The 26,507-nt window shown below is 42.8% G+C and overlaps 1 protein-coding gene across 1 annotated transcript in view; it reads right to left on the bottom strand.

The window, feature by feature from the left end:
* The window catches only part of ESF1 (ESF1 nucleolar pre-rRNA processing protein), a 94,144-nt gene that overhangs the window by 63,722 nt on the left and 3,915 nt on the right, over positions 1-26,507 (bottom strand). The window contains exons 2-6 of the mRNA XM_077485914.1: positions 25,468-26,053; positions 20,191-20,555; positions 17,802-17,915; positions 12,043-12,143; positions 7,445-7,597 (exon numbers count right to left, since the gene is read on the bottom strand). Coding sequence (XP_077342040.1) covers positions 7,445-7,597; positions 12,043-12,143; positions 17,802-17,915; positions 20,191-20,555; positions 25,468-25,999 — 1,265 coding nt within the window. The 5' untranslated portion in view covers positions 26,000-26,053. The remainder of the gene's footprint in view (positions 1-7,444; positions 7,598-12,042; positions 12,144-17,801; positions 17,916-20,190; positions 20,556-25,467; positions 26,054-26,507) is intronic.

The raw sequence follows: 26,507 nt of genomic DNA on the forward strand, positions 1-26,507 counted from the left end.
GTGGTTGTAAAGTCAAATTTTTTTTTTACCTTTGTGCATTCCTTGCATGAAGGTAAAAAAAAAATGTTTAGGTGTCAGCATCCCCCCCCCTCTTTTACTTACCTGAGACCTCATTCGATCCATCGCCATGCACGTCTGCAGATATTTTCTCCCCTGACTTCCAGGTCTAGCTGGCTTTGCTGGGGCACAAGGGAGCCATTGGCTCCCAGTGATGTCAATCAAAGTCAGTGATGAGGAAGCGGAGGACAGGGGAGCAGATGCGAGCACGAGTGCTCCAATGGGGGGCGGCTTCTATGGGGGCCCCGGACAGAGGGGAGGGGCCAGGAGCGCCTGCATGGGACATGAAAAGAAGAGCTTCGTGGCCGCTCTGTGATTCCATTGCACAGAGTAGGTAAGTATAAAGACTTTTTTTTTTCTTTACAATGACTTTAAGCCTGCAAATGTAAGAGCACTATACACAAAGGAGTTAACAGAACGTTGTCATGCAAACAGTGTAGTACATAAGCACTTGGCTGCTATTTATTACTAGACAGCTTTAATTCAGGAGAATGGTTTTCATAGGCAATATTTACAGATAATATAATGTATAACACCAGCAACAAACCCTAGGGTCGAACTCAAGCATGAGAAATACTTTTCTTCACACCTCAGTTATCTTTTTTACAAGAAAGGGTTTAGAAGACAAATAATCTTATTTTTTTCTGTGCTTTATACCCCCAAGGGCCTGTAACATTTACCTAGCAATATGACGGTGCAACTGCTCTGGAAGTCAAGCATATAATAAATACAATCCACATAAAGGCTTGGCTCAATAAGTATACCGTGTAGAAAACCTGCAAGCCATTTTAAGGGTACAGGATGGCTGCTATTACCTTTTAAAACCCTCGTTGGTGCATCTGTCTGATTTGGATTCCCTTGCTACTGGGGACTGGACCCCAGGCTAAGCCTTGCCTATCTGTTATTCATTTTTGACCTTCGGTGTTTATTTCTGCCCAATAAAGATAGCACCGGATACCTCGTGATAGTAATTTTAAACATTTAAAATAGCTGACATGTTCAGTTTACAGTACAGAAAAGCCAAGAGATGACAGATGTGATAAGAGACAATTCATGAAACAAAGAATCCCTCTCTAATAGTTAAGAATGTGGCAATTGTTTAACTAAGTAAGTCTTTCATAAAAATGTATTTGGAAAAAAAATAAAAACAATATATCAAGGCCTCTTTTACACGTGCAACTGCGGTGGATCCTTTTCAGAGGCAGTCAAAATTTTACTACAGTAATTCAAGAGGCGATGTTGTCTCCTGACTGCCGTTTTCTGCATACCCTGTGGTTGAGTCAGGGTTTTACTGCCTCCAATCCCTATTCCTACCTCCTGAGGCAGCAGCCAAATGTGTTCACATGCCGCAGCAGGAATAAAGCCCCCTGTTGCTTTTGGTGGGTGATACCGCCTGCCAATCGTGACCCATTTAAGTAAATGGGGCCACTCTGCAAGTGCCCTGCAACTACATGCTTCTGCGGGGTCCAAGGGGTTAAAGCGGGTGGTAAGAAAGCATCAAAACGCTGCCTGCTTTAACCCCTTGTTTGCAGTACTGCACAAGTTTGCAGGGCACTTGCAGAGCGGCCTCATTTACTTGAATGGGTTACGCTTGGCAGGTGCTACATCCACCAACCTTGACAGGGCGTATAACTCTTGCTGCGGCTTCAACATGTGTGCACTCCTGGACAGTGCAGCTAAAGGGGGTGCGGTTGGGACAGGGGTGATAAAAACACATCTTAACTATGGGGTTTTACCATCCCCAAACTGCAAACATAAGTTAACCCTTACTGTTCTGAGCCCCCTATAAAGGTCTTCTTTCACACTGATGTGCAGAGGTTTACCTGCACCGTGGGTGCTGCACAGTGCATCTGCAACATTTCTGGGTTAGCTGCGCATTACCATAAACTTCTATTATAACTTGCAGGTGTGGTGTGCTTTCAGAAAGTGCACCAAATGAGCATGCTAGAAGAGAAGTCTATGGCTGAGCGCAGGAAAGCTGCAGGTACACTGCACTGCACTCACGGGGTGGGTACACCACAGCGCATCAGTGTGAAAACAGCCTTATAATATTATGCCCAGCGTATTGCTTCACACTGACCTGAAGATCTATTCTTTCCTGCTGCTGGCACCACTCTGGATTCCCGCTAGAGTGCAATTGGTATCACTCCGCATGGGACAGGAGCTGGCACTACAGAGGAGGCATCGGCTTATGTGGCGTCTGCTCCATACTACTGCTCTAATTTTACAAGCAGTCCCTCTGCATTACACTCGGTTTGATTCTCTGGAATGGCAGGTCAGCAAGACCAGACCATGATCTACCAGTTACCTATTCACGATCTACAGGTAGAGTGTGATCTACAGGTTGCAGACGCCAGTTCTATGGGCAGTTGGAAGTAAACAGCTGTCCATAACCCCTTTTTCCTTTGTTGTTGCTGGATCGGATTAGAGCGGAGGCAGCCAGGTATAAACAGATAATTCCATATACATCCGACTGTCCATAGAGGAAAATGGAGTGTCTGAGCGGGTCCGCCTGAAAGACGGACCGTGTGAAGGGGCCTTAAATACCGCAACAAGGATTTTGTTCGATTGATACTTGTAGTTTTTGTTTTTAACAAGAAAGACGATACTTGTAGTTTACATTTCTGGCAACATCAACAGGTAATTACACTGTATACAATGGCTATGTGAGAAGGGAGGAGCGAATATATAAGGAGCCTACTGCGTGTAATACGGCACTACTGGATTACTGGCACTACTGGGATTCAACCTGCAACATTAAGAAACTCACTGTATTCTCAAAGGAAAAAAATGCTGCTGCCTGTCCCAAAAGAGAGAGGCAAAGGAAAAAGGTGACATTCCAGTTGTTGGTGGAGCTGCTCACCTGTACTGGGTGAAAAGGGAAGTTTTCTATTATTAGAGAGAACTAAATGGACCCTGGATAAGTTTTCGCCCTGTATGGAGAATATTGATACTTTTTTTTTTTTTAAGTGGATGCTTGTTTGAAGCTGGGACTTTGTTTCTTGGGCCGCGTACACACGCGGGGACTGTTCGCTGAAACTTTGTTCGTCAAACAGTTGCCGCAACAGTCCGCTCAAAATTTGCATGAGCGGACTTGCCCACACACGAGCGGACTGTTTCAGCGAACTGTTTGCCAAACAGTTCGCTCAACTTTTGAAATGAACGGACTCGCCCACGTAAGGCGGAGGCAAGTCCGCCCATTTCGAGCGCGTGTACAGGTAGGCGGGGCCCGCGAAGGAGACGTCGCGGGCACCGCCGCCTGGAATGGACTTAAAGGGGAACCCCAACGCCGAAAAAAATCGGCGTGGGGGTTCCCCCAAAGTCCACAACAGACCCTTGTCCGAGCACGCTACCCGGCCGGCCAGGAAAGGGGGGGCGAGCGAGCGCGCCCCCCCCTCCTGAGCCGTACCAGGCCGCGTGCCCTCAAAATGGGGGGTGCCTTGGGGAAGGGGGGGCGGCCCCCCCACCCCAAAGCACCTTGTCCCCATGTTGATGAGGACAAGGGCCTCTTCCCGACAACCCTGGCCGTTGGTTGTCGGGGTCTGCGGGCGGGGGGCTTATCGGAATCCGGGAGCCCCCTTTAAAAAGGGGGCCCCCGGATACCGGCCCCCCACCCTATGTGAATGAGTATGGGGTACAATGTACCCCTACCCATTCACCTGTAAAATAAAAGTACCCAAAAAAAAAACACAACACACGAGAAAAAATATTTTATTGCACAGCTCCGGGGGTCTTCCGTCTTCGGGGGTCTTCTCGCCGGACTCCCCTGCTATCTTCGTGTAGCTCTTTTGCTAGCGGAGGAGTCCGGCTTTCTTCCTCCCCGCCGCCGGCCTCTTCTCCCGACTTCGGGGGTCTTGTCCCCCTCTTCGGTTCTTCTGCCGGGCCACCGTGCCTTCTTGTAGCTCTTTTGCAGGCGGTGGCCCGGTCTTCTGTCGCCGCCGCCTTCCGTTCTTCTGCCGGGCCACCGCGCCTTCTTATAGCTCTTTTGCAGGCGGTGGCCCGGTCTTCTGTCGCCGCTGTCGCCGCCTTCCGTTCTTCTTCTTCTTGTTCTTCTTCTTCTTCTCCAGGAGATGTTGACACGACGCTCTCTCCGGCCGGAATGCCAGAGCCGCCCTGCGCTGCCACTTATATAGTGCCAATGGGGCGGTGTCACATGGTATATGTCACATGGGTTGGTCACATGGGTTGATGTCACATGGGGACTATGACATCGTAAGAGGGCGGGGTCACCATGTGACATCAACCCATGTGACCAACCCATGTGACATATACCATGTGACACCGCCCCATTGGCACTATATAAGTGGCAGCGCAGGGCGGCTCTGGCATTCCGGCCGGAGAGAGCGTCGTGTCAACATCTCCTGGAGAAGAAGAAGAAGAACAAGAAGAAGAAGAAGAACGGAAAGCGGCGACAGCGGCGACAGCAGCGACAGAAGACCAGGCCACCGCCTGCAAAAGAGCTATAAGAAGGCGCGGTGGCCCGGCAGAAGAACGGAAGGCGGCGGCGACAGAAGACCGGGCCACCGCCTGCAAAAGAGCTACAAGAAGGCGCGGTGGCCCGGCAGAAGAACCAAAGAGGGGGACAAGACCCCCGAAGTCGGGAGAAGAGGCCGGCGGCGGGGAGGAAGAAAGCCGGACTCCTCCGCTAGCAAAAGAGCTACACGAAGATAGCGGAGGAGTCCGGCGAGAAGACCCCCGAAGACGGAAGACCCCCGGAGCTGTGCAATAAAATATTTTTTCTCGTGTGTTGTGTTTTTTTTTGGGTACTTTTATTTTACAGGTGAATGGGTAGGGGTACATTGTACCCCATACTCATTCACATAGGGTGGGGGGCCGGTATCCGGGGGCCCCCTTCTTAAAGGGGGCTCCCGGATTCCGATAAGCCCCCCGCCCGCAGACCCCGACAACCAACGGCCAGGGTTGTCGGGAAGAGGCCCTTGTCCTCATCAACATGGGGACAAGGTGCTTTGGGGTGGGGGGGCCGCGTGGCCCCCCCTTCCCCAAGGCGCCCCCCATGTTGAGGGCACGCGGCCTGGTACGGCTCAGGAGGGGGGGCGCGCTCGCTCGCCCCCCTTTCCTGGCCGGCCGGGTAGCGTGCTCGGACAAGGGTCTGTTGTGGACTTTGGGGGGACCCCCACGCCGATTTTTTTCGGCGTTGGGGTTCCCCTTTAAGTCCATTCCAGGCGGCGGAGCCCGCGACGTCTCCGTCGCGGGCCCCGCCTACCTTCATACGCGCTCGAAATGAGCAGACTTTCCTCCGAGCGGGAACAGTTTGCTCATTTCGAAAGTAGCCTACACACGGGCGGACTGTTCGCTCAAACAAAGTTTCAGCGGACAGTTTTTCGGAATTTCCGAAAGACTTTGTCCGTCAAACTGTCCGCTGAAACTGTCCGCTGAAAGCCCACACACGGGCGGACTGTCCGCTGAAACACTGTTCAGCGGACAAAGTTGGGCGAACAGTCCGCCCGTGTGTACGCGGCCTTGGTTTACACTTTCTTGTATGTTGCACTGTGATTTCTCACGTTGTTACAAGATAGTGATTTGTTCACACGCTGCATCATTGGTATATAAAGGATAATTTGTTTGTCACTAGGGATTAATGTGGGGATGTATCAAATCCTTTTGTGGTATATAATTCTCTCTTTTGGGGCATTTAGTGTAGAGTGGGGATACAGACTACATATTTGGATTTTAGTAGTGCTTTTAGGCTCCGTTCACATCTTGGCGCTCCCAATCGAGGGCGGAAACGGCGCGATTCAAAATAGCAGAAAATTATGGGATGCCCGTGCAATCCCTGTTACTTCCAATGGCACCCTGATCACGGTGCAATTTTGTCACAATTGTCGCCTGAGTGATCGCGGTAAAATCGCACAAACAGAATTGTGGGATGCCTGTCGTACAAAAGAAGTTCTTGTACTTCTTTTGGGCGACAGGCATGCCGCAACTCTGTTTGCACGATTTTCGCCTGACGAATCCTAGTAAAATCATGCCACAATTGGGGTGGCATTAAAAGTGACGTTTATCACGTGGGCATCCCACATTTTGCCGTGATTCGGGATTGCGGCGATTCCGCCCGCGATCTGGAATGCCAAGATGTCAAAGGAGCCTTAGACATAACAGGTACATCCAGCTTAAACACATAAAAGCTGCTTGCTGTGGGGGCACTTAACAGGAGGGAGTGTCCAGGAGAGCCAAAGAGGAATCCGAGAAGAGGAGGATCCGGGCTGCTCTGTGCAAAGCCACTGCACAGAGCAGGTAAGTATAATATGTTTGTTATTTTTAAGTTAAAAAAAAAAATAACTTTAATTAAGCTCTGCATCTTATCGACAGCAAGCAGAAGATTCTGCCTGCCACATAATCCAATTTTTTTTTTTTCTTATATGAGAGCACTTTATTTTTCTCCTTTTCCCATTGTTGTAAGGTAGGCAGCCCAACTTGGATCTACAACTTCACTTATCAACTTCTTGGCAGTAACCAATACCTAATGCAAAAAGCTGTACAGATACATTTTTTAATTCTAAAGACTCAAAAGAATTCAGCAGGCATAGCTAAAAGCTTATGTACTTCCATTAATAAACAATAATTTTGTACCTTCTTCTTGCATAGATCGTTCTTATGGCAGAGTGTGCAGCGGGGGATCACACAACAGCCTATGTGCAGCAGAGCAGTTGTATTCAAAAGTGTGTCCCTAGAAGTCTATAAAGTTCACCATACAATGTGATTGTACAATCTCCTTTAGATCTACTATCAACGATGTAGTGCAAGGGCTTACCTGACTGGATACAGATTCATTGGATAGATAGGTGTGTTCTATTATATAGGTATGATAAATCTAAAGGAGATTATATAATCAGATTTGTATAGCGTATGGACGTATTGTTAACGGCACTCTAAACACATTTTCCAGAGTGAAAAAACTTATTACAAATGCAGCAAAAAACAAAACAAAACATGCAACCGCAACACCCCAAATGAATCCATGAGCTACTTTGCTGCATGTAAGTCTGCCTATTGAAATTAATGGGCTTCCCTATAAAGATGGGCCACCCCTGGTAGTATAGTAATGAGGGAAGTGTGGTACAGAGAGGTAAACATGTCCTGTTCTGTGATGCAGTAAGGCAGTGCATGATGGGATATGAAGTTTTGTGGATGGTCATATGATGCTACAGGAAGCAATGGGCTCAGATACATTCTTTTAAAATTTTGAACAGAGGTGCAGATTCAAAGCTGCCATGGAACGGGTAAGTGAGAAAACTTTAGCCTTTAAAGTTCAGCTTTATGAGAGTCATAGCAAGACAATTAAAATATTAACAAGATGTCCCTGGTTGTGCAAGAACACTAAAATAATCGGCAGCTGAAGCCAAGCCATTTTATCACTGCGTTTTACCTGAGATCCACAAAAGAGCAGCTACTTTCGAACTCCAAGCCATCGCAATCCACGTAGATTTTATTGGCCGTCTCTGGGGAGTCACATTCTACAACAGCATAGAAGTACTTCAGCCGATTGAATTGATATTCGCGCAACTTCTCCTTATAAATGCTGAAATAAACATAACAAAAACATAAACCTACTAAAGCTTGTGCCACTTCTGAATACAAAAACTGACAACTTCATTAATAATGCAATCAAAAATTTCACAGTTCCATTAAAAAATAAAAAATACAGCCCTCCTCATTTCTGTCAGGTATATTCTTCTTACAGAGGTAAGGTAAAAGAAACCTCTATTGAAAATTTTCGGAAGGTATGGTCAACAATGTCCAACCTCAATATTCTCTCAGTACGGGTGTTCTATAAACCATCATGAAAAAAGTATGCAGCTATTGCTCGAGAAAAGCTAGTTTCTTGGACTTTATGTGCTGCCGGTTTTAATATTTTCTGTGCCGTGGACCTAAAACAAGTATACTGATCGCAGGTTCTGATGTCACTTTCCAAGTCAATGACTAAGTGTTAAAGACACCAGCCAGGAGCCCAGCAATGTGAAAAAGCCACTAACATTATATCAGAAAAACATTATTATTATTATACAGAATTGATATAGCGCTGAGAGTTTACACAACGCTTTACAACTTGAGGGTAGACAGTACAAATACAATAGGTATCAGAGGGCCCTGCTCATTAAAACCTACAATCTTAAAGGGAGGGCCAAGAGATACAAGAGGTAATAACTGTTGGGGAGGTGCTGATGGAGAAGATAAATGTACAGTTGTTAGGTGTGGGCCAGATAGGCTTCTCAGAGATGAGTGTTAAGGGATTGTCTAGAAGTGGACAAAGTAGGAGATAGTCAGACAGACTGGGGTAGAGCATTCGAAAGGATGGGAGAGGCTTGGAAGAAGTCCTGGAGGTGAGCATTGATGAGGTGACAAGGGAGCTGGGAGAGAAGCAATTCTTGGGAGGAATGAAGAGAACAATTTGGTTGGTATTTTGAGACCAGGCTAGTGATGTAGCTGGGGGCCAAATTAAGGATGGCATTGTAAGTATTAAGTCATAAAACAGAAATGTACATGCATATTTGAGACAGACTCTTTTTGTAGGTAACCAAAATATATACAAAAAGAGCTGTATGAGGTTATGACATTGTCTTCATTGGCTGCATGTTTTGGCAGTAAATGCATTGCACTAGAGTTCAGTGCGCAAAAAAAAAAAAAAAAAAAAAAAAAAAAAAACAGCCTTGCAATGTGCACTATTCCCCCACCCACACATTGCAAGGGGTTAGATGCTCATTGGATCTATGGGTAGGGTAGAGGACTATCTTGAGTACTTCTCTTATTCCTCACTCTAGCAGGCTTCAAATGCTCACCCTTTCTCTCCAACACTCCAGGTTGTGGACAAGCCCTTACCTTATGTACAATGCAGGGATATTGGTAGGGCTACAAATAATTTTTAGTTAGTTGGCTGATTATTGTTTTGATTAATCGATTAATAACCTTAAAAAAAGCGTGGTGTATAATCTAGTTATATGTAAAGTAAAAAAAAAAAAAGGCAATTTATTCTTAAATATAATAATATCTCTATATGCAGTCATAAATATAAATAAGCAACTGTGTGGTTAGGGAGTAAAATCTTTAATCCACTCTGAGAATAATGGACAGAAGAGATATACTGTATATACTGTTAGAGGTTGAATCTAGTAAATATCAGACTCAGAGCAAATTTTTTTATTTAAAAGAAAAAAAAAAAAAAAAAAAATGAAAGACCGTTTTGCAGATTTTCAAACCTAACTGTAATATATTATATGCTGGCCATACAAAAACAATGTTTTTCATTTTAAGAACGTTTGTTGGATTTTCTAATGATTAATCGACGTTTGTTTTCTACCACAGTGATGGGAAAATTTAGAAATTATAGAAAACTTCTTGGTCAAAAGAATTTTCAGGCAGTCTATGAGGTTTTCGTTCAGAAATTACATTCGTTTTAAAACAGAATGTTATAAAAGCAAGTGAAAATTTTAATCAACATTCTTTCATTCAGCGAATGTACAAAGATTTTTCATATGAATATTCTTGTCTGAAAATTGATCTGCGTGGCCAGCATAAGTCTCGGTACACACCTATGCAGTTTGCTTTTGATCTGTTTCTGCAGTGCTTTTTGCTGTGCGTTTTGATTTTTTGCACGTGTGATTTTGCTGCGATTTGCGGTTTTTGCAGCGGCTGAAAAAATTATAGATGTAAACATTAAAAGAACTGTAGTGCGTTTCTGAAAAAAGATACATAGGCCTAAGACATTTAGTAACATAACGGGGTTAAAAAAAAAAATAGCCCTTTATAGCACAAAAAGGGCAAATAATCGCTACTGTAAGGGGTTCATTTTTTTTACTGTGCAACAAGTGAAAGTAATATTTACAGTAGCGATTATTTGCTCTTTTTGTACTATAAAAGGGCTAATTTTAGTTTTTTTTTTTTTCAACCCCATTAATCGATTATGAAAACGGTAATCGATTAGTTGTTTTGGCCCTAGATATCGGTTCTCTACTGCACTTGATGACATCAGGATGCAACCGCTGGCTGGAGTGCCTTAGAGAAGAGGCTTCATTGAACCAGTCGCACAGTGTGGAGGAAAACTGCCTCAGCGAAGAAGAGCTTTAAAGAGAAATATGGGATAGATAGGGATAGATATAGATATATTTATTAACCTAGGTGGATGCAGCATCTGACCCACGTCACCTCTGCAATAAGAACACAGCTAATCCCTCAGTTCTCCCCTCTGCTCAGAGTAGAGAGCTGTGACTGTCAGTCACCAGCTCTCTGCTCTGCCTCTCCAGCGCTCATGGGAGAACCGGGGTGAGGAGGGGAAGGGGCTTCTGGCTTCCGTCTCCCAGCAGTGCAGCTGAGACAGTTGCCGGTGCAGGCATCTGGGTGGATCCCGACTGCAATATCGGGATCTTTCCCCAGCCTGGAATGGCTTTAGCCTACTGTCAGCTGAAAAAGGGTCACAGGAGTGCAGAATGAAGTGCACGCCTGTGATCCATAGGAAAAGTAGGGCAAAAATAGCTTGGGCCATACTGCTTTAAGTATTTACAGGTTACTCCTTTACCCTCAAAAATTATTAAGCATAAATTTTTAATGGGGAAGGATTAACTGCAAGGGTGTAATTTGTGTAATTGTCAGAGTTTCATATTAATGGAAGGCAGAACCATTAACCCCATTTACTACCAATGCGATCAACATGGAAATCAAGCATAGCGATCACAGATGCCACATGATAGTAACAAAACATGAGCAGGAAATGTACTAAGACTGTAAAAACTTTAGACCTTCTTAAAAAAAAAAAAAAAAAAAAAAAAAGAGATATATAGATAGATAGATAGATAGATAGATAGATAGATATATATATATATATAGATTTATCTCATCAATTGTAAAAAATGTTAAATAGGCAAAAGTCCCTGAGTCAAATAACCGACTCATGTCAACGCTTATAAATTTGGTCCAGGCATTGAGGCTTTAATGACTCCTGGTCAAGAAGAGGTAAATCAGTAGCTTTCACCATGTTGTATACTGTACAATCTTAAAGAACTTCTACAGAAGCAAGTTATGATTTAGTTCAGAACATCAAGGGTTACTGGCTACCATTGCTCTCTTTCATACTATGCGGATGACTGAGCATTAAACTGGTTTTGGAGGCGGATGGTCAGCATCATTAAAAAGATGATTAATAGCTGGCTAGACAAATAGTACATAAAAGGTGTTCATAAAACTTCATGTAATTTACAAGTCTTACAAAATACAGCAACATTAAGCTTCACATTTCTGTCGGCGGCACCCCACTGTGGTAATTACCGGGGTACAGCTGCTTTCTATTACAGGCAGAATGTTTCCTCTGCATGCAGTGTTAAAGGACGCTTGTACCTAAATGGCAAACAAATGCTGTAAAGGAGGAAGTAGAGCAGCTATGAATCAGAATTGTTCCTTCCAGGTCCAACATTTTAGCATTTCTATATCCCAAAAAATAAAAGGTTTGCCTTTAGTTATACTTTAAGGCTGGACAGGCTCAGCTGTCATCACTAAATCCTCACTGCAGACCTATCAATAGATGAGCTGTGCATTAAGGGACATGTATCAGTATGAATTTGTCGTGCTAACCTGCATGGGCAATGGGGCTTTATAGCCTCCTTCCTAAAAAAAGAAAAAAGAAAAAAAAAACTTTTAACATGTATTTACCAGGATAGAAGAAGAATAAAGAAGCTGCTGTAGCCAAATTTTTTAAAGTGCAGTTTCCAGGGCTGTCAACCTTAGAACTTGATGATGCACTCACTTGACCTGTTGTACACAATCTTGATCCAGGTAAGTATAAGCTTATTGCATGGTTCCATGCAACCCTTAAAAGTCAGCAATGGCAGCTCCCATAAGCCTATCCTGACAAGTTCCTTTGAAAATAAGATATCTGAAGAAAGAATAAGTGTATTGTCTACCTTCCCTAGCCACTTTCTTTGTAGCATTTTGCTTTCCTTAGCTCTACAGGTGCCCCTTAAGAAGTAGATCACGTACCCCTGATCTTTCGCATCATCCTCTGAAACATTCTTCAATTCCGAGGGTCCGTGAAGTTCTTCTTCCTTCAGTTTTTTCTTTCCAAACTCTGAAGGATAAATCTGAGGGATTCAACAAACTGGTTACTGAAAACCAAAGTTCACTTCACAATACATGCACATATACATTATCAGTGCGACTTGTGGTGTTTGTATAGCCAAAACCTTTTTTTTTTCAGTTTGGGGTATAGCAAGAAACCATTACAACTGCTTTTTTTTTACTGCCATTTGTATTCCCAATTAGAAGACATGACAGCTCTCTTTAGTGTGGTAATCCAAAATTTTACAACTGGCAACGGAACAGGAGGATGAGGGGAAATCTTTCAATTAGGATACTTCTTCTGCATAGTGCAGCTCCCAGCAACCAAAGCAGCACACACAGGAAAATCTAAATTAGATTTTTTTATGTTAAGCCCTGACTAAAAAAATATGTAGAGATGGGTAGCATAAAACATATCTTTACAGTTTAGAATGTCCGCCATTTTAAAAAATCCTGGGAGACCACAACCCTCCAAATCGGGCAGAATGATTTAAATCACACACTGTCTGGCCAGGGTTGAATTAACATTGAGGCAAAGATGTAGGTGCCAAGGTAATCTTGCATTGTGAAACACTAGCTGCAAGACCACATGAATATAAATGTTCCCAGTCCTGCCTATTTGAGGAACATTACCATCTCTCATGTAGAAACAATGAAAATACCTTAAAACGGACCACCTGCTTAGAGATTTTATTCATAAACCTCCTATTGAAGGCAAAGGTCTCACTATAAATGAATGTTTACATTCCCCCTAATCACTCCACTAGGGATTTTGTTAATGAAATGACTCGGCTTGCTTTGGATTGACCGTTTGAGAGGGTAGGCAAATGAAACCCCTGGCTCGTAGAATGGCAACTTCATTTTTATCTAATGGGATTGTGGAGATGGAAAAATCCCACAGCTCTTATCTGCTCCGGACACTGACTCTCATGGTACTTTTTCTCATTTAGGATATGGCTTTTGCCAGCACTGACCTAATATCGGGTGGCAGGGGTGGAATACTTACCTAGCGGAATCTAAAACCATACTCCACTGTCCATAGACATTTGTGACCCCTATATGGAAGGAATATAGCTGTAAAGATAGAATCCCTACTGGTTTGATTAACTCCCGCTCCATTGCTATTTCCACTTTTGGCTGGACAATGCACAGACTTCCTCCTATTGCTTTAAGTGGGATACCATGAAGACCAAGTTGTATGGCTCCTTCATGCCCAGGACAGGGGCCATCCTTTAAGATTCTTAACGATCAGTTAGGGAGTCGGAATCTGTAGATGTCCAGGCAGAAGCTTGCCATATACAGTCCCCATCCAGTGCAACTTATCAAACCTGGATAAAAAGAGGGCCCAAAAAGAACCAACAAAAAGGTTATAAGACTCCCAAAAGGCCTTTGAGTTTGGAATTAAGGCGCAAAAACTTTTAGGATACCTCAATAATCCAGAACATAACCTGGGTGTGGTACCCAAACTACCCTCCTCAATGGGTCCGGCACTTACATTTTTTAGCTACATACTGGATATTGTTGTGACCACTACACTCCTCCACTGCTGACTATTTGGAAACCGACTTCGACAACTACTTTGTTAATGTTGCATTTCCACGACTAAAGTTCAAACATCGTCAGGCACTGCAGGACCCGTTAACTGTAGAGGAAGACATTTACCTTTTCCCCCCCTAATAAATCCTGGGTTCCCAGATAGTTAGTACTCCAATTGGCAGATTCCCTCCATAACACCTACCTACCGTGAGGCCTCTGCTGGTGGGATCCTCCCAGCCATGATGCAAGAGGCCTTAAAGCAAAACTTCACTGCGAGCACTACAAACCAAAAACACTATTTAATTCATGTTTAATATTCAAGGCAAGCGCCATCCATCCATGTCTCTATGCTTTATTTTGTGGAGAAATCACTTTGAAAAACAATCTCCTAGCATTTCTGGCCATGGTCTTCTTGAATAAGAGCAAATGATTCATGTAGCATTTACTTCCTGGAATCCATTTGCCCTTAGCTCAAGCATGCATGTAGGGGAGTGTTCTTAGCTGAGAAAACCCCTCCGCCTCTCCTGAAGACTCTTGGGTTGTATGACATGATTTGCCTAGGGAAGATACCAGGAAGTAACTGAAGGAATGAAAAAAAAAAAAAAAAAAAGTTTAAAATCAACTAATTATTATATACTTGCCTATCAATTTACTAATGCGGATGAGGATTAAAAATAATCAATGTTAATTGGGAGAGTGAAGTTCCAATTTAACAATGATGCAAAACTCCTGGCTAAAGTTCTGGCCATGAGAATCAATAAATACAATGGGGGGAGGGGGGAGGCTTAGCGGGATCCCATCAGGCAAGAATTGTCCCAATAAGTCTACTTGTATGATTATCCAAAGGCTATTTACTTACCATAAATATCCACATCCCACAGGCCAGGCTATGATTTCCCTAGATACGCAGAAAGCCTTTGACAGTGTTTAGTGGCTATATCTATCGGTCCTCTGCAAATTTAGATTTGGCCCCAATTTCCTTAAACGGGTGACTCTTTTATATACTGTCCCTTAAATGAGAATATGGGTTAATATAACACCATCTCTGAATCATTCCAGATTTTCAGGGGCATAAGAGGCAATAATGCCCCCTTTCGTCTTTTTGTTTTCAATTAGCTATGGAACCTTTCGCATTGATACCAAGAGGCTCTGCAACTATTTATACCTCATGTACACTTCTGCTGGTAAACGGACATTCAGAGGCAGTTGGATGCTTTTTTCCGCTGCCCCTGAACTCATCCAATGTTATGTTATGTGTGCATGTACACAAGTTCGTTTAATGTCGTTGCCTTTATAGGCTTTTCTTTAAAGGCAAAAAAATGAGTTCAGACTCTGAAGCAGCTAAACGGAAGTTTTAAACGTGGGTTACTATCTGTCAAGTTAAATTGTTCAGGAGAGGTTGTAAAAACGTCTCGTGTACATGAAACCTTAAAGAGGAAGTAAACCCTGATGAGTTTACTTCCTCTTTCATTCCCTGAAAAGGTAAAGCATAATGGACTACTATGCATCGCATAGTAGTCCATTATGTGTCACTTACCTGACACAGGAGCCAGCGAAGTCACCGCTGTCCCCTTTAGTCCGGCGCATCCATCTTCTCGGTGGGTCTCGCTGCTCCGCAGCTGTTATTCGGCGAAGCTGTGATGACGTCACCCCTGCGCATGCGAACGGGAGCCGCCGCGTGCGGCATATCGGAGTTGATGGGTGCCGCGCTCAGTGCGCCTATGCGCCGTAGAAAGCGGTGCCTGTCTTTCGCCAAATATCTCCTAAACCGTGTAGGAGATATTTCAAAACTAACACACTAGAGGAACAATCTTTATGCGGACGATACCCTGATATATTTAGAGAATGCCAATTAGTCCTGCTTGCATTTATTGGAAACTTTTAGGTGAATTTGGAATATTCTCTGGCTTCAAGGTTAATTGGGAAAAGTCCCTACTGTTTCCTCTAGATTCAGAGACCACGTCTAATATACTCCCTAGTTCTAACCTGAAGGTGGTACACCGATTTAAAAAATTATATTAAAAAAGGTACAAATATTTTTATAAAAAAAATAACCATGTCATACTTACCTGCTCTGTGTAATGGCTTTGCACAGATCAGCCCGGATCCTTCTCAGGTCTCCTATCGGTGCTCCTGACTCCTCCTCTTCTCTGAACTCACTTTTATGGCAAAAGATTATTTGAATCACCTGGAAGATGCCCTATCCACCAACCCTACCAAGCAGAGGGGAAACAACTGAGAAATACAACTCTCCCTCTTTATCAAATCACATACACTATTGGGGGGGGGGGGGGGGGGCGGGGTCTCCAAAAAGCTTTGGTTTCAATGTTTTTATTGGCATTTTCACATCAAATATAACAATAGCAAAACATGTAGACTTATATCATATATCATACATACATCAGTTGCAGAGTACCTGATGTTCGTTTATATGAGTAAGAACATTGGGTACCTTTTTCTTGGCACTAAGATAATACTCTTCCAACACCTTTTGAAACCCAAAGATATAAAATAGAGATAAAAGAAAGGAAAGAAAAGAGGCTCAAAGGCTCCTCAGCCTGGAGCTGTACGGGGTTCTCCATTCAGGTATCTGATCCACGGGCCGCAGACTTTTTCGAAGACCACTAATTTGTCATTCAAGACTGCCGAGAGCCTTTCATTTATCATGAGCCAGGAGAGCTTGTGCTTACCAAAAAGCTTTGAAAAAATGCAAGGACCTTTGTCAAAATTCTCCTCTTATTATTTAACCTCACTGGGTCCCTGCTAGACCATGCCTCACTGTGTATACTTGCTTCAGATATTTCTGACTTTGTATTGTGTAACTCAGATTTTGATGTGATGGATGTGCACTTTGTGCTACTCAAACCTAGTAAACTCAATGAAAAGAAACAAAAAAAAACACACACACACACACACACACACACACACACACAAAATGAAAATTTCCGCAGATCAGGCGGCTTATGTGACAGTTGATGTGGTTTGGCCCAAAACGCCTACATAGCAAAACTGACACCTTCTCTGCCTAGCATTAGAAGTTACTGATTTTGTGGACAACAATTTTACAGGTGAAATCTAAGCTAAACTAAAGTTGTTTAAGTGCAAGAGGCATATGTATTGGTATTTGAACATTGGTTTCCTTTGTGCATTTGTTTAGATCACCGCAGCCTTCTAGTTTTAGGGCTGGAGTTCAGCTTTAACGAACAATTCCATGCCGTAAATGAAACCAATTGGTGTACTACAACTATTATCCAGCATAAACAGCAACGGTGTTAAAATCAGAACGTTTGCTCAATTGATCCAGGCATTGTTGCGGTTCCCAGTTTACCAAAAGTTCTGTCAGCAATCTGGTGATCTAAAAACCCCTGGTTATTATGGAGGAGAGCTATTCCGACACACCCACTTCTAAAGCATGGACTCTGTCATCTATCTTCAAATCCTATAAAATGTCAAGCAGCTGATCTTAAATTTGACACTAAATGGAAGAATTAACTAAGACAGATATATAAAGCATCCGTTTCTGACCATTGAAAATGACATATACAATGGTGCCGTTTGTATTTCTCGCAGTATAGGTATTCTTAAATAGTTTGCACCCTTTGCCAGTCTAGTAATCATAAAACCTAATTTGTCAAAGGGTACGTAAACGCCAATAATGAACTTCTTTTATTTGCTCACTTTAGAAAAACTACTTTTAACCTGCCAGAAATCCAGTGAGCTGATGCCTTTTGATGCTGTCTGCCTGTGCTGCACTCTTATATTTACATAGTAAGGTTAAAAAAAAAAAACAAACAAAAAAAAAAAGTCCATTGACTTCAACCAATAATAGAAAACCTCAGTAAACAGATCCCTATACCAAAAGCTGTTCTGGGGGAAAGAAAAAAAAAAAAAAGAAGGAAGAAGCAGCGATGAGGACTACAGACCCCCCCCCACCCCGTTATCAGAAGAGAGGTGGGGGAGCAAGTTCTGTAGTCCTAACACACCTCCTGTCCTAAGGATGACAACACTGTTACTTCATAGAAACAGTACAGTGAGTGAACATTATCACCCTAGAACACAAAGTGTGTTGCTAGCAGAATCACCAGTTGAAAATAAAGGGTTTAGATGCACTGTAACCATAAATTATAAAATTCTTAATGCCTTACCTTTACAGAGAAAACAATTCCTCCTTTGGGCTTAAATGAATTAAAGAGTGCAAGTAGGTCTTTAGCCTTCAGCCTGTCCCAGTCCATATTGCACACAGCCAGCCTTCTGGTTATCTATTTCATTGAATAAAAACATGGATATTAATTACCAAGGGGGAATATACAGTAAACACAAGATGTCAACAGATCAAATGTAACACTGCTAGGTGCTCCTGCTAACACAAGCAAAATAACTGTACTCCGTGACAATCAGGGATATGGCTGATTATATTTCCTCCTACCATAGGCTAGTATTTTAACTTCAGTGCTTTCCAAAGTACAACAATCCATTCACATCTCCAAAGGAGCTTACTATCACACCACATTCATTTTTATTGCCATCTGTGAGAGTAAAATAAAATATCCCATTTTGGGTTGTCCCCAGAAAAGTAATAAGGAGAAAATCTTCCAATGGGGACACTAGTTCTGGTGACCTGGGGGTCTCCAAGGGATTCCCTTAAATTTCAGGGTTTTCCTTTCACTTCTGTTTTGGCAATGGGACAGAAAGAAGGTAGAAAACTCCCCAATGGAGCAGAGATAGCAAAAAAAAAAAAAAAAAACAACAGGGGATATAACCCTCCCCCTTAGACTGGCCATATACTGAGTGAATTTCTTTCCTGCAACCATGGGTTGCGGGAAAGAAATTAGCTTGGTTCCCCCATCAACACAGACAGTGTTCCACGATTTGTTTAGTGTGCCTCTCAGGCTCGATTACTATGGGGAATAGTGTGGATATGTGGCATCAGGGATCTTTCCACTCTTCCTTCCAGTGAACACAGACAGTGCTGATGAGGGAATCCCTCCTGCCAGGCAATGGTCTTTATCCTGGTGGGGGAAGCAGTCCCTGCTGGGAGAAGACAGTGAATATCACTAGCGGCAATAGCAGCCACTATCGATAATCGCAAGAGAATCCAGCAGGCTGGTTCTACCCAAAATGATCAATCAATTTGGTATATTCAGCCTGCCCATTAACGGTTCAACTCTCGGCTGGTTCCTGCTAAACTGCACTTTAAGAGGTGACAGTATTATAATAAAGTAACAAGCTTAGGTGCTTCTCCTGCAGCAAGTAATACCATTGGAATCAGAAGCCATGAGGGTGAAGTCATCATTCTGAGACTGGAACATACACCATCATTCCTTGCAATTTAAAAATATAAAACAATGGGAGAAAATCATAAAATGTCATTTACATTTTGTTTTTTGTTTTTTTTTTTAGTACTGAATAGAATATGGAAGGATTAAAACCCCTCCCTGAGATACAACAGGAAATCTCTGTAAAGTGACGCTTGTCCCTTTCTTATGCCGCGTACACGCGGTCGGAGAATCTGTCGGAATGCGTCTTATCGGACCGCGTCGTCAGATAATCCGACTGTGTGTGGTATGCATCTGACTGATTCCGTCCGAATCTCCGTCCTGTTGGAAATATTTCCCGACCAACTGGGCCGGTCGGACGTAATCAGATCATGTGTAGAGAATTTTGATCGGACCAAGTGCCACGCATGCTCAGATCAAATTCCTACATCAAAGCTATTGGCTACTAGTCCCATCGTAACGAAATTACGTCATCACGTTCTGAAAGATCGGATTTTTCAACAACTTAGTCCGACCGTGTGTATGCAACAGTTTCGGACACAATCCGTCAGACTAAATCTGACGGACAAAATCCGACGGATTTGGTTGTGGAAATCTCCGACCGTGTGTACAGGGGCTTAGACAGTTGTTACCAGCAGACGCCGCTGGAAAATGTCCTCATCTTTCGTTTGGTAGCAACCGTAAAATTTTGGATTACTCATTTATAACTGTTTCAAACACAATGGTTGTCAGAACAAATCGAAATGGTGAATCTTCCCAATGGGGACACAGACAGAAATAAAAACTAAACAGAGGTCCTAATCCTTCCCCACTTCATACAAAAATATTAGCTATAGGTAAACTCTGATATTCTGAAGTTTGATTGAAATTGGATAAAAGACCTTTGCTTTAATGGTCTCATCCCTCACTGGCATCCTCTCCCGTGTGCAAGTCTTCAGGCAGCTTCACTGGCTGGCACCGGGTGATGTCACTCCTGTGCATGTGCAGCAGTCAGTTATCCTGACACAGAGACAGTGCTGCTGGTGTTAGCTGAGCTGCGCATGTGCAGATCAGATTACCTGCAGGAGGAGAAAGCAAGTAGGGGTATTAAAGTTTCTTTTATTGCAGAAAAGACATGCAATAAAGAGCCTGCCTGCCCGCCGTTTGTGACAGTGGAACTTTAGTTCCACTTGAAAGTCTACGGTAGCCTAGAAAAATACAGGATTAGACAAATAAGGTAATCTTTTCACAGGTTAACAGCGCCTCATGTGTCTTATACCTGGTCTCCCCGAGGTGCATCTTTATCCATTTCTCTCCAGTCATGTTCAATTTCTGTATCCTTATTTGCTGTGTAAGCCATATCATCATCATCATCATCATCCTCATCTTCAGAACTTGTTTCAATGTTCCCTTTCCCTCTGGCCAAATCTGGACCACTGTCACTATCCTCTTCCTCCCCTGAGCTAGCATCATCCTCATCCTCCTCTTCATCGTTGTCACCTTGTGAATCATCCTCCTCATCATCATCTTCTTCACTCTCCTCTTCATCTTCCTCATCTTTCAGGTCAACGTCACTCATTTCAGAATCCTCTTCACCAGAAGGAATTTCATTTCTGTTGTCCTCATCACTCTCAACATCAAGTCCTGCAAACCAAGTATTTAAAAAAAAAAAAAAAAAAAAATCATGAGTAACAGATCAAGCCACACAGACTCATATGATCATTAAACAGTTTGAAAACCCAACATTTGATATTTCTGCTATGTGTCTGCTGTACCATGTGCTTGTATGAAAAAGTATCCCGTTCTCTTTGTATTGCTTCCTTTGTGTGAAGTCCTTGGTGTGCCTGCTTTCCTATTAACAAACTGACCACATTAAGCAGAATACACCATGGTCAGTTCTCTAGCTACGCTGGGAACTCAGCCAGCTTTCCTCCAATGTTGAGACTTATCCTGACTACCCCCCACACACACACACACAGACTTTCACTGGCAGATTAGTGTACTGCCGTTTCTCATCCCCTAGCTCTTATGCAGCTAAGAACAGAGTATGAGATCACATATAAAAAATAAAAATAAAAATAAAAAAAAAGGTATTTTTTTTATATCTATACACAAAATGTTTTGCCCTTCATTTATACTCTAAACTGAATGGGTTGTTTTAAAAGGTGATTGTAAACTATCACTTTAAAGTATATATAAACCCAATCACTAAAATCTCATTAGTTTTCATGTTAATGCCCAACTCAAAACTGGAGCACTGGGGTGCCAGACTGGTCTAGATTGGAAAGGATTGGTGGATCATGTAAGTAGCTCTCTGCTTTCCTCTTCGCTAGAATGCATGAGGGGCACGGCCCCAATGCATGGGGAAAAAAAAAAATTCCTGGAGTTCAGCTTTAATGTAATCATACAATTCATTGGTAATATTTAAACCTTTAGATTAATGGTGTATCAAACACATAATATTTAAACCTGCAATCGTTAAAAATGTATTCTGCTATGAATGCAGACATTTTCTGTTATACAACACGCTTCCCTTATCTCCCAATTGTTCCTATGTGTGTTCCCCTTCCACATGTTCTCCAAATGAAGACTACCAGTGGTCACATGGACAAACTGCGCAGACATGGCCCACTTTTGTCACCATCAGCAAATCATCCCTGAGAAATGCAATGCAGCAGTCACTGGAGTGCATTTATACATTGTCTGCAAAAAGACAGCAGCAGATCAGCAAATGCTGATATACAGCAAAGAATAAAGAGAAGTGAAAACAGCATAGAAAATTGTAAAGAACTATCCCCGTAATCTATTCTAGACTGATGATCCTTTCCCATTATATTGCTGTGTTGATCGCCTCCAAAACCATAACTGCCCATCGGATCCACAAACTGAGGTTGTCAAGCACACTGACACATACAACGAAAATAAACACAAAAAAATAGAAAAATGAATCATATTTATAACAAGAATGTCAAAATCTTAAAAATAAGGAGTATGCACTATCCTGAAGGATAAAATCAATTGCACAAATAGTTAACTTTGCTTTGGATACATGTCTACCAACAATTGTAACTACATTGTTTCTTGGGTCTTGCCTGCTTCTTCAGAACACAGTATGCTGGTTTCCCTTCTCCTGAAGACCCAAAAAATGTGTAGACAGTGGGATTTGTTAGAATTATGCACACCATGTATGGTGGATATTTTTGATTTGTATGGTATATCCTTAAGGCCATCCTATATTTGATATACCGTAGTTACAATTGTTGTTAGAGATGTATCCAAAACAAAGTCAACAATTGTGGCATTGATTTTACCCCTCAGGAGAGTACCACCGGGCCTTCTGTAGGGGGCTAAGGCACACAGAGAGGCCTGGACAGCAGTGGGATCGATACAGTGGGGCGAGAGAACAATTACAATGCATTGTGTGTATACCTCCAGCAGCTGAAAGCTGGTTTCTCCCCCCTCCCTCTGGCCAGCTTTCAGCTGCTGGAGGAAGAGGCACATGCAGTGCATCCTTCTGCAATTGTTCTCCCCTCCTGCTGCACCAATCCTCCCTCCCTGTGCTGCCCAAGTCTGATTCTCCCCTGTGTGCCCTGGCCCCTCTTCATCCCCCCGCAGTGCTGCCGGCTTCCCTCTCCCACCGACTGCTACAGGCGGATGGAGAGTGGGGGAAAGAGCTGTTCACTGATCTTGAGTGCAACTGAGGCTACAGACTACCCCATGATTTATGATGGCAACCCTGAATGTATACTCCCTATTTTTAAGATTTACATTTTTGTTATAAATATGATTAATTTTTCTACTTTTGTTTTCCTTTTTTCAATTAATGTGTTGATGCACTTGACAATCTCAATTTGTGGAAAAAGGAACAGTCTCCATAAAAAAAATAAAATTAAACTGTCATAATAAAAAGAGTGAATTCCACAGAACAGTGACATCACCTACTGAGGTCCACTGCTGCAGCCACTGCCACACTGCCACACTTCTCACAAATCCTATTTTCTTCTTGTACTTTTCGGGCATTTCCCAAAATCCGGGATCCTTCATGACTAGGCTAAACCGCTGGTGAGTTGTGAGCGTTTTCTTTGCTGACTTTTTTACAAATATTAGAACAACAGACGACAAAGCCAACATTTTTTTTCCCACAGTCCTTCATGATTCCCATGACAAAGACCCTTGGGCGGGGCGAAATATGTCAGGGGTGTGGCCTGCATGGAGTCTAGGCTAAGTTCATTCTTTACATAAGGTTTGTGTGATGTGCGGCTCCTGGGACTCCTTTTTCATTAACTTCTTTGGAGCTAAAACAAGCTCTTTCCCTGCCTGCACTCCCAGTCATTGTCAGCATATAAGGACCAACTAGAGCCTGAAGGGGCACCCTCTATTTCTTTGTATTGGGTCTCCTACACAGCAAAGCCAGAGGTGTAACAAACTAAACTATCTGGCATCAAGTAAACTTTAAACGGCTGGCATACACGTCACTACAGTTAACCATTAGTTATCCAGCACATGGGGGGGGGGGGGGGGGGGGGAGATATATAAGGGTTCTGCTTTAGGGCTTATTCATGCGTCAATTTCTGCAAGGGCACACAGAAAACAATTGATTCTATGTACCCCGTTAACACTGTAATGCAGGGAACCGCCGCAGAGAAATCTCAGGGGAAAAGCTCGGTATAGAAAAGTATCACTCTCCCTTTAAAATAATCATATTGTTGCTTTGCAGCCTGAAATGAAGAGAGATACAGGTTTTGTTTTATCCAGCTATATTTACTCTTGGAAAAAGGACTTGTAAACTCAATCAGGTGTAGCCAATAAGCTTCTCAATGGCACACAAAGCCATTTGGCTTTCAGCTGTGATCATTTTGATTAGTGTAACATGAAAATAACTTTCCTGGAGCATTTCAGTCCCTGGTAGTGCAACTGAAGCAAACGAACAATCAAACTATGTGTGGCAAGGAACTATAAAAAGATCTCTGAGGTAAAGTTGTGGCCGGCACAAGTCAGCAGACGGATACAACATTTTTTTAAAGGCTTTATCAATGCCCAGAACCACAGTGAAATGGAAGGTATTTGGTACAACACAGACCCTCCCTGGATCAGGACATCTCTCCAAACTGGATGGAAGCGCCAGGAGGAAACTGGTCAGAAAGGCTACCAAGAAGCCTACAGCAACTCTGGAGCAGTTGCAGGAATTGATGACAAAGAGTGTGCATGTAACAGCAAAATCACAAATTCTCCACAAATGTGGCTTGTATGGGAGGGTTGCAAGAAAAAAAAAAAAAAAAACACACCCCTCAAAAAAGGCCACATGCAGTCACGGCTGAGCTTTGCCAAAATGCACCTTGAAGATTCTGAGGCCACTTGGAAAAAGGTGTAATGGTCAGATGAGGCTAAAAATGTATTTGGCTTCAACACCAAACAATATGTCTGGTTGAAATCCAATACAGCTCACCATCCACATAACACCATTCCTACAGTAAAGCGTGGAGGTGGTAATATACTGTTATTGGGGTGTTTCTCTGCAGCAGGGACTGGAGCACTTGTCAGGATAGAAGGAAAAATGGATGGGGCAAAATACCATCAAATTCTAGAGGAAAACCTGCTGCCCTCTGCCGGAAAGTTGTCAACAGGAAGAAGGTTTACCTTCCAACATGACAATGACCCAAAGCACATAGCAAAAATGAGCACACAGTGGTTGAAGGGAAAAAAAAAAGGAGAATGTTCTTGCATGGCCTAGTCAGAGCTCAGACTTAAACCCCACTGAAAATCTGTGGAATTACTTGAAGACTGCAGTCCACAAATGGACACCAGCAAATGTAACTGAACTTGACCAGTTCTACAAATAAGAGTGGGCAAATATTGCAAAGTCTAGATGTGCAAAGTTAGTAAAGACATATCCCAACAGACTAAAGGCTGCAACTGAAGCAAAAGATTGTATAACAAAACTGCTCGACACTGACATAAGGGGGCGATCCTTTTTCCAACTGTGATTCTGTTTTTTAATAATGCTGGATAAAACAAAAACTAATTGTTTTAATTTCAGTCTGCAAATCAACAAAATGTGATTATTTTAAAAAGGAGGGTGATTCTTTTCTATACCTACTGTAAATAAATGAAATATCACCCTGTGACAGTTAAAAAAAAACAGACAGCAGTTCACACAGGACTCTAGTGTAATCCTGCCCTCAGTGTTAGTTGCATTGTATGGATTTGATTCTGAAAGCACAATAGTATTGGTTGCTGGCAGTTTGAACTCTGCAGTGTGGGCTCTGGCTACCTGCACAATGTGCTCTCACATGAGGCCGACTACTGCAAGAGACAGTAGGGGAGATTTACTAAAACATAGAGAGGGCAAAATTTGGTGAAGCTGCGCATTGTAGCCAATCGGTTTCTAACTTCAACTTGTTCAATTACGCTTTGACAAAAAAAAACAAAAAAAAACCCCACACCTGGAAGCCGATTGGTTTCTATGCAGAACTGCACCAGATTTTGCACTCTGCAGTTTTAGTAAATTCCCCCCAGTGAAACAAAGCTGCTATCATTACAGATGTATAAAATATACCTGATTCTTCAGATTCCTCCTGTTCCATCTCTATAACAGATTTCTTGGCTGGTGCAATATTAATTGTTGATTTCTTTTCGGTTTTCGTTTTTTTCTTGTTTTTTCCTTCACATAACTTATTTTCTTTAACTATTTTAGTGCCAGCACTGTTATCTGGCTCACTGTTTGCCTTAACTTTTTTCTTTTCTTTCTGGCCTTTTTCAGACGTCTTGCTGGGTTGTGCGCTGGGTTTCTGTTTTAGCTTAGCCTTTTGTTTCCCTTTCTTGGGCTCGGCTTCTTCTTCAGAAGATTCTACATCACTCGAATCTGAGAGATCGTAGAAGCGCTTTAGGTCCTCTTTGGTATTGTGGTTTATAGGCCGTCCTCGTTTATCCACTGTATAGTTTACACTGAACTTTTTGTCGTGGAACATCGATCGAAAGCGCTTGTCGATTTTTATTTTCTTCTCCTTTTCGGGCATCTCCCAAAACCTGGGATCCTTCGTGACCCGGTTGAACCGCTGGTCAGTTGCGAGCTCTTTCTTTGATGACATTTTGACAAATATTAAAACAGACGACCAAGCTAATAATTTCTTCTTCCCACAGACCTTCAAATGATAAAAAAACAAAAATACAAATAGCTTTAATAAATAAGACACATTAGTACAGAAAAATACCCGCTTGCCAACCGCATCACTTAGATGTAGAGTGGCAGAGCGGCTCTTCTGTGCCAGATCCTGTACCTAGTACGGGATCTGGCACTTCCGGGTAGGGGGCGCGTGCCACTGGTGACACAGTTCAAGTTGATCAGCTGGTGCCGGCCAATGGATGTCCGCCGGCACCTGCTGATCAGTGAGGAGAGAGACAGGACAGAGCTCTCCCTATGTAAACAAGGCAGAGCTTTGTCCTGCCAGTGATAGATTTTGATTCCCTACAAAGCAGGGAATACAATCCATCACATCCCTTAGTAAAACCAGAACATAATACACACAAAAAATACAACTTAGGCACACAGGTAACCCTTTGATCACCCTAGATTAGTACAGTGAATGTGTATTTTTT

Source organism: Lithobates pipiens, unplaced genomic scaffold (genome assembly GCF_037356315.1).
Source record: "Lithobates pipiens isolate NorthernLeopardFrog02 unplaced genomic scaffold, aLitPip1_a1.2 Scaffold_18, whole genome shotgun sequence".
In the NCBI taxonomy this organism is placed as follows: domain Eukaryota; kingdom Metazoa; phylum Chordata; class Amphibia; order Anura; family Ranidae; genus Lithobates; species Lithobates pipiens.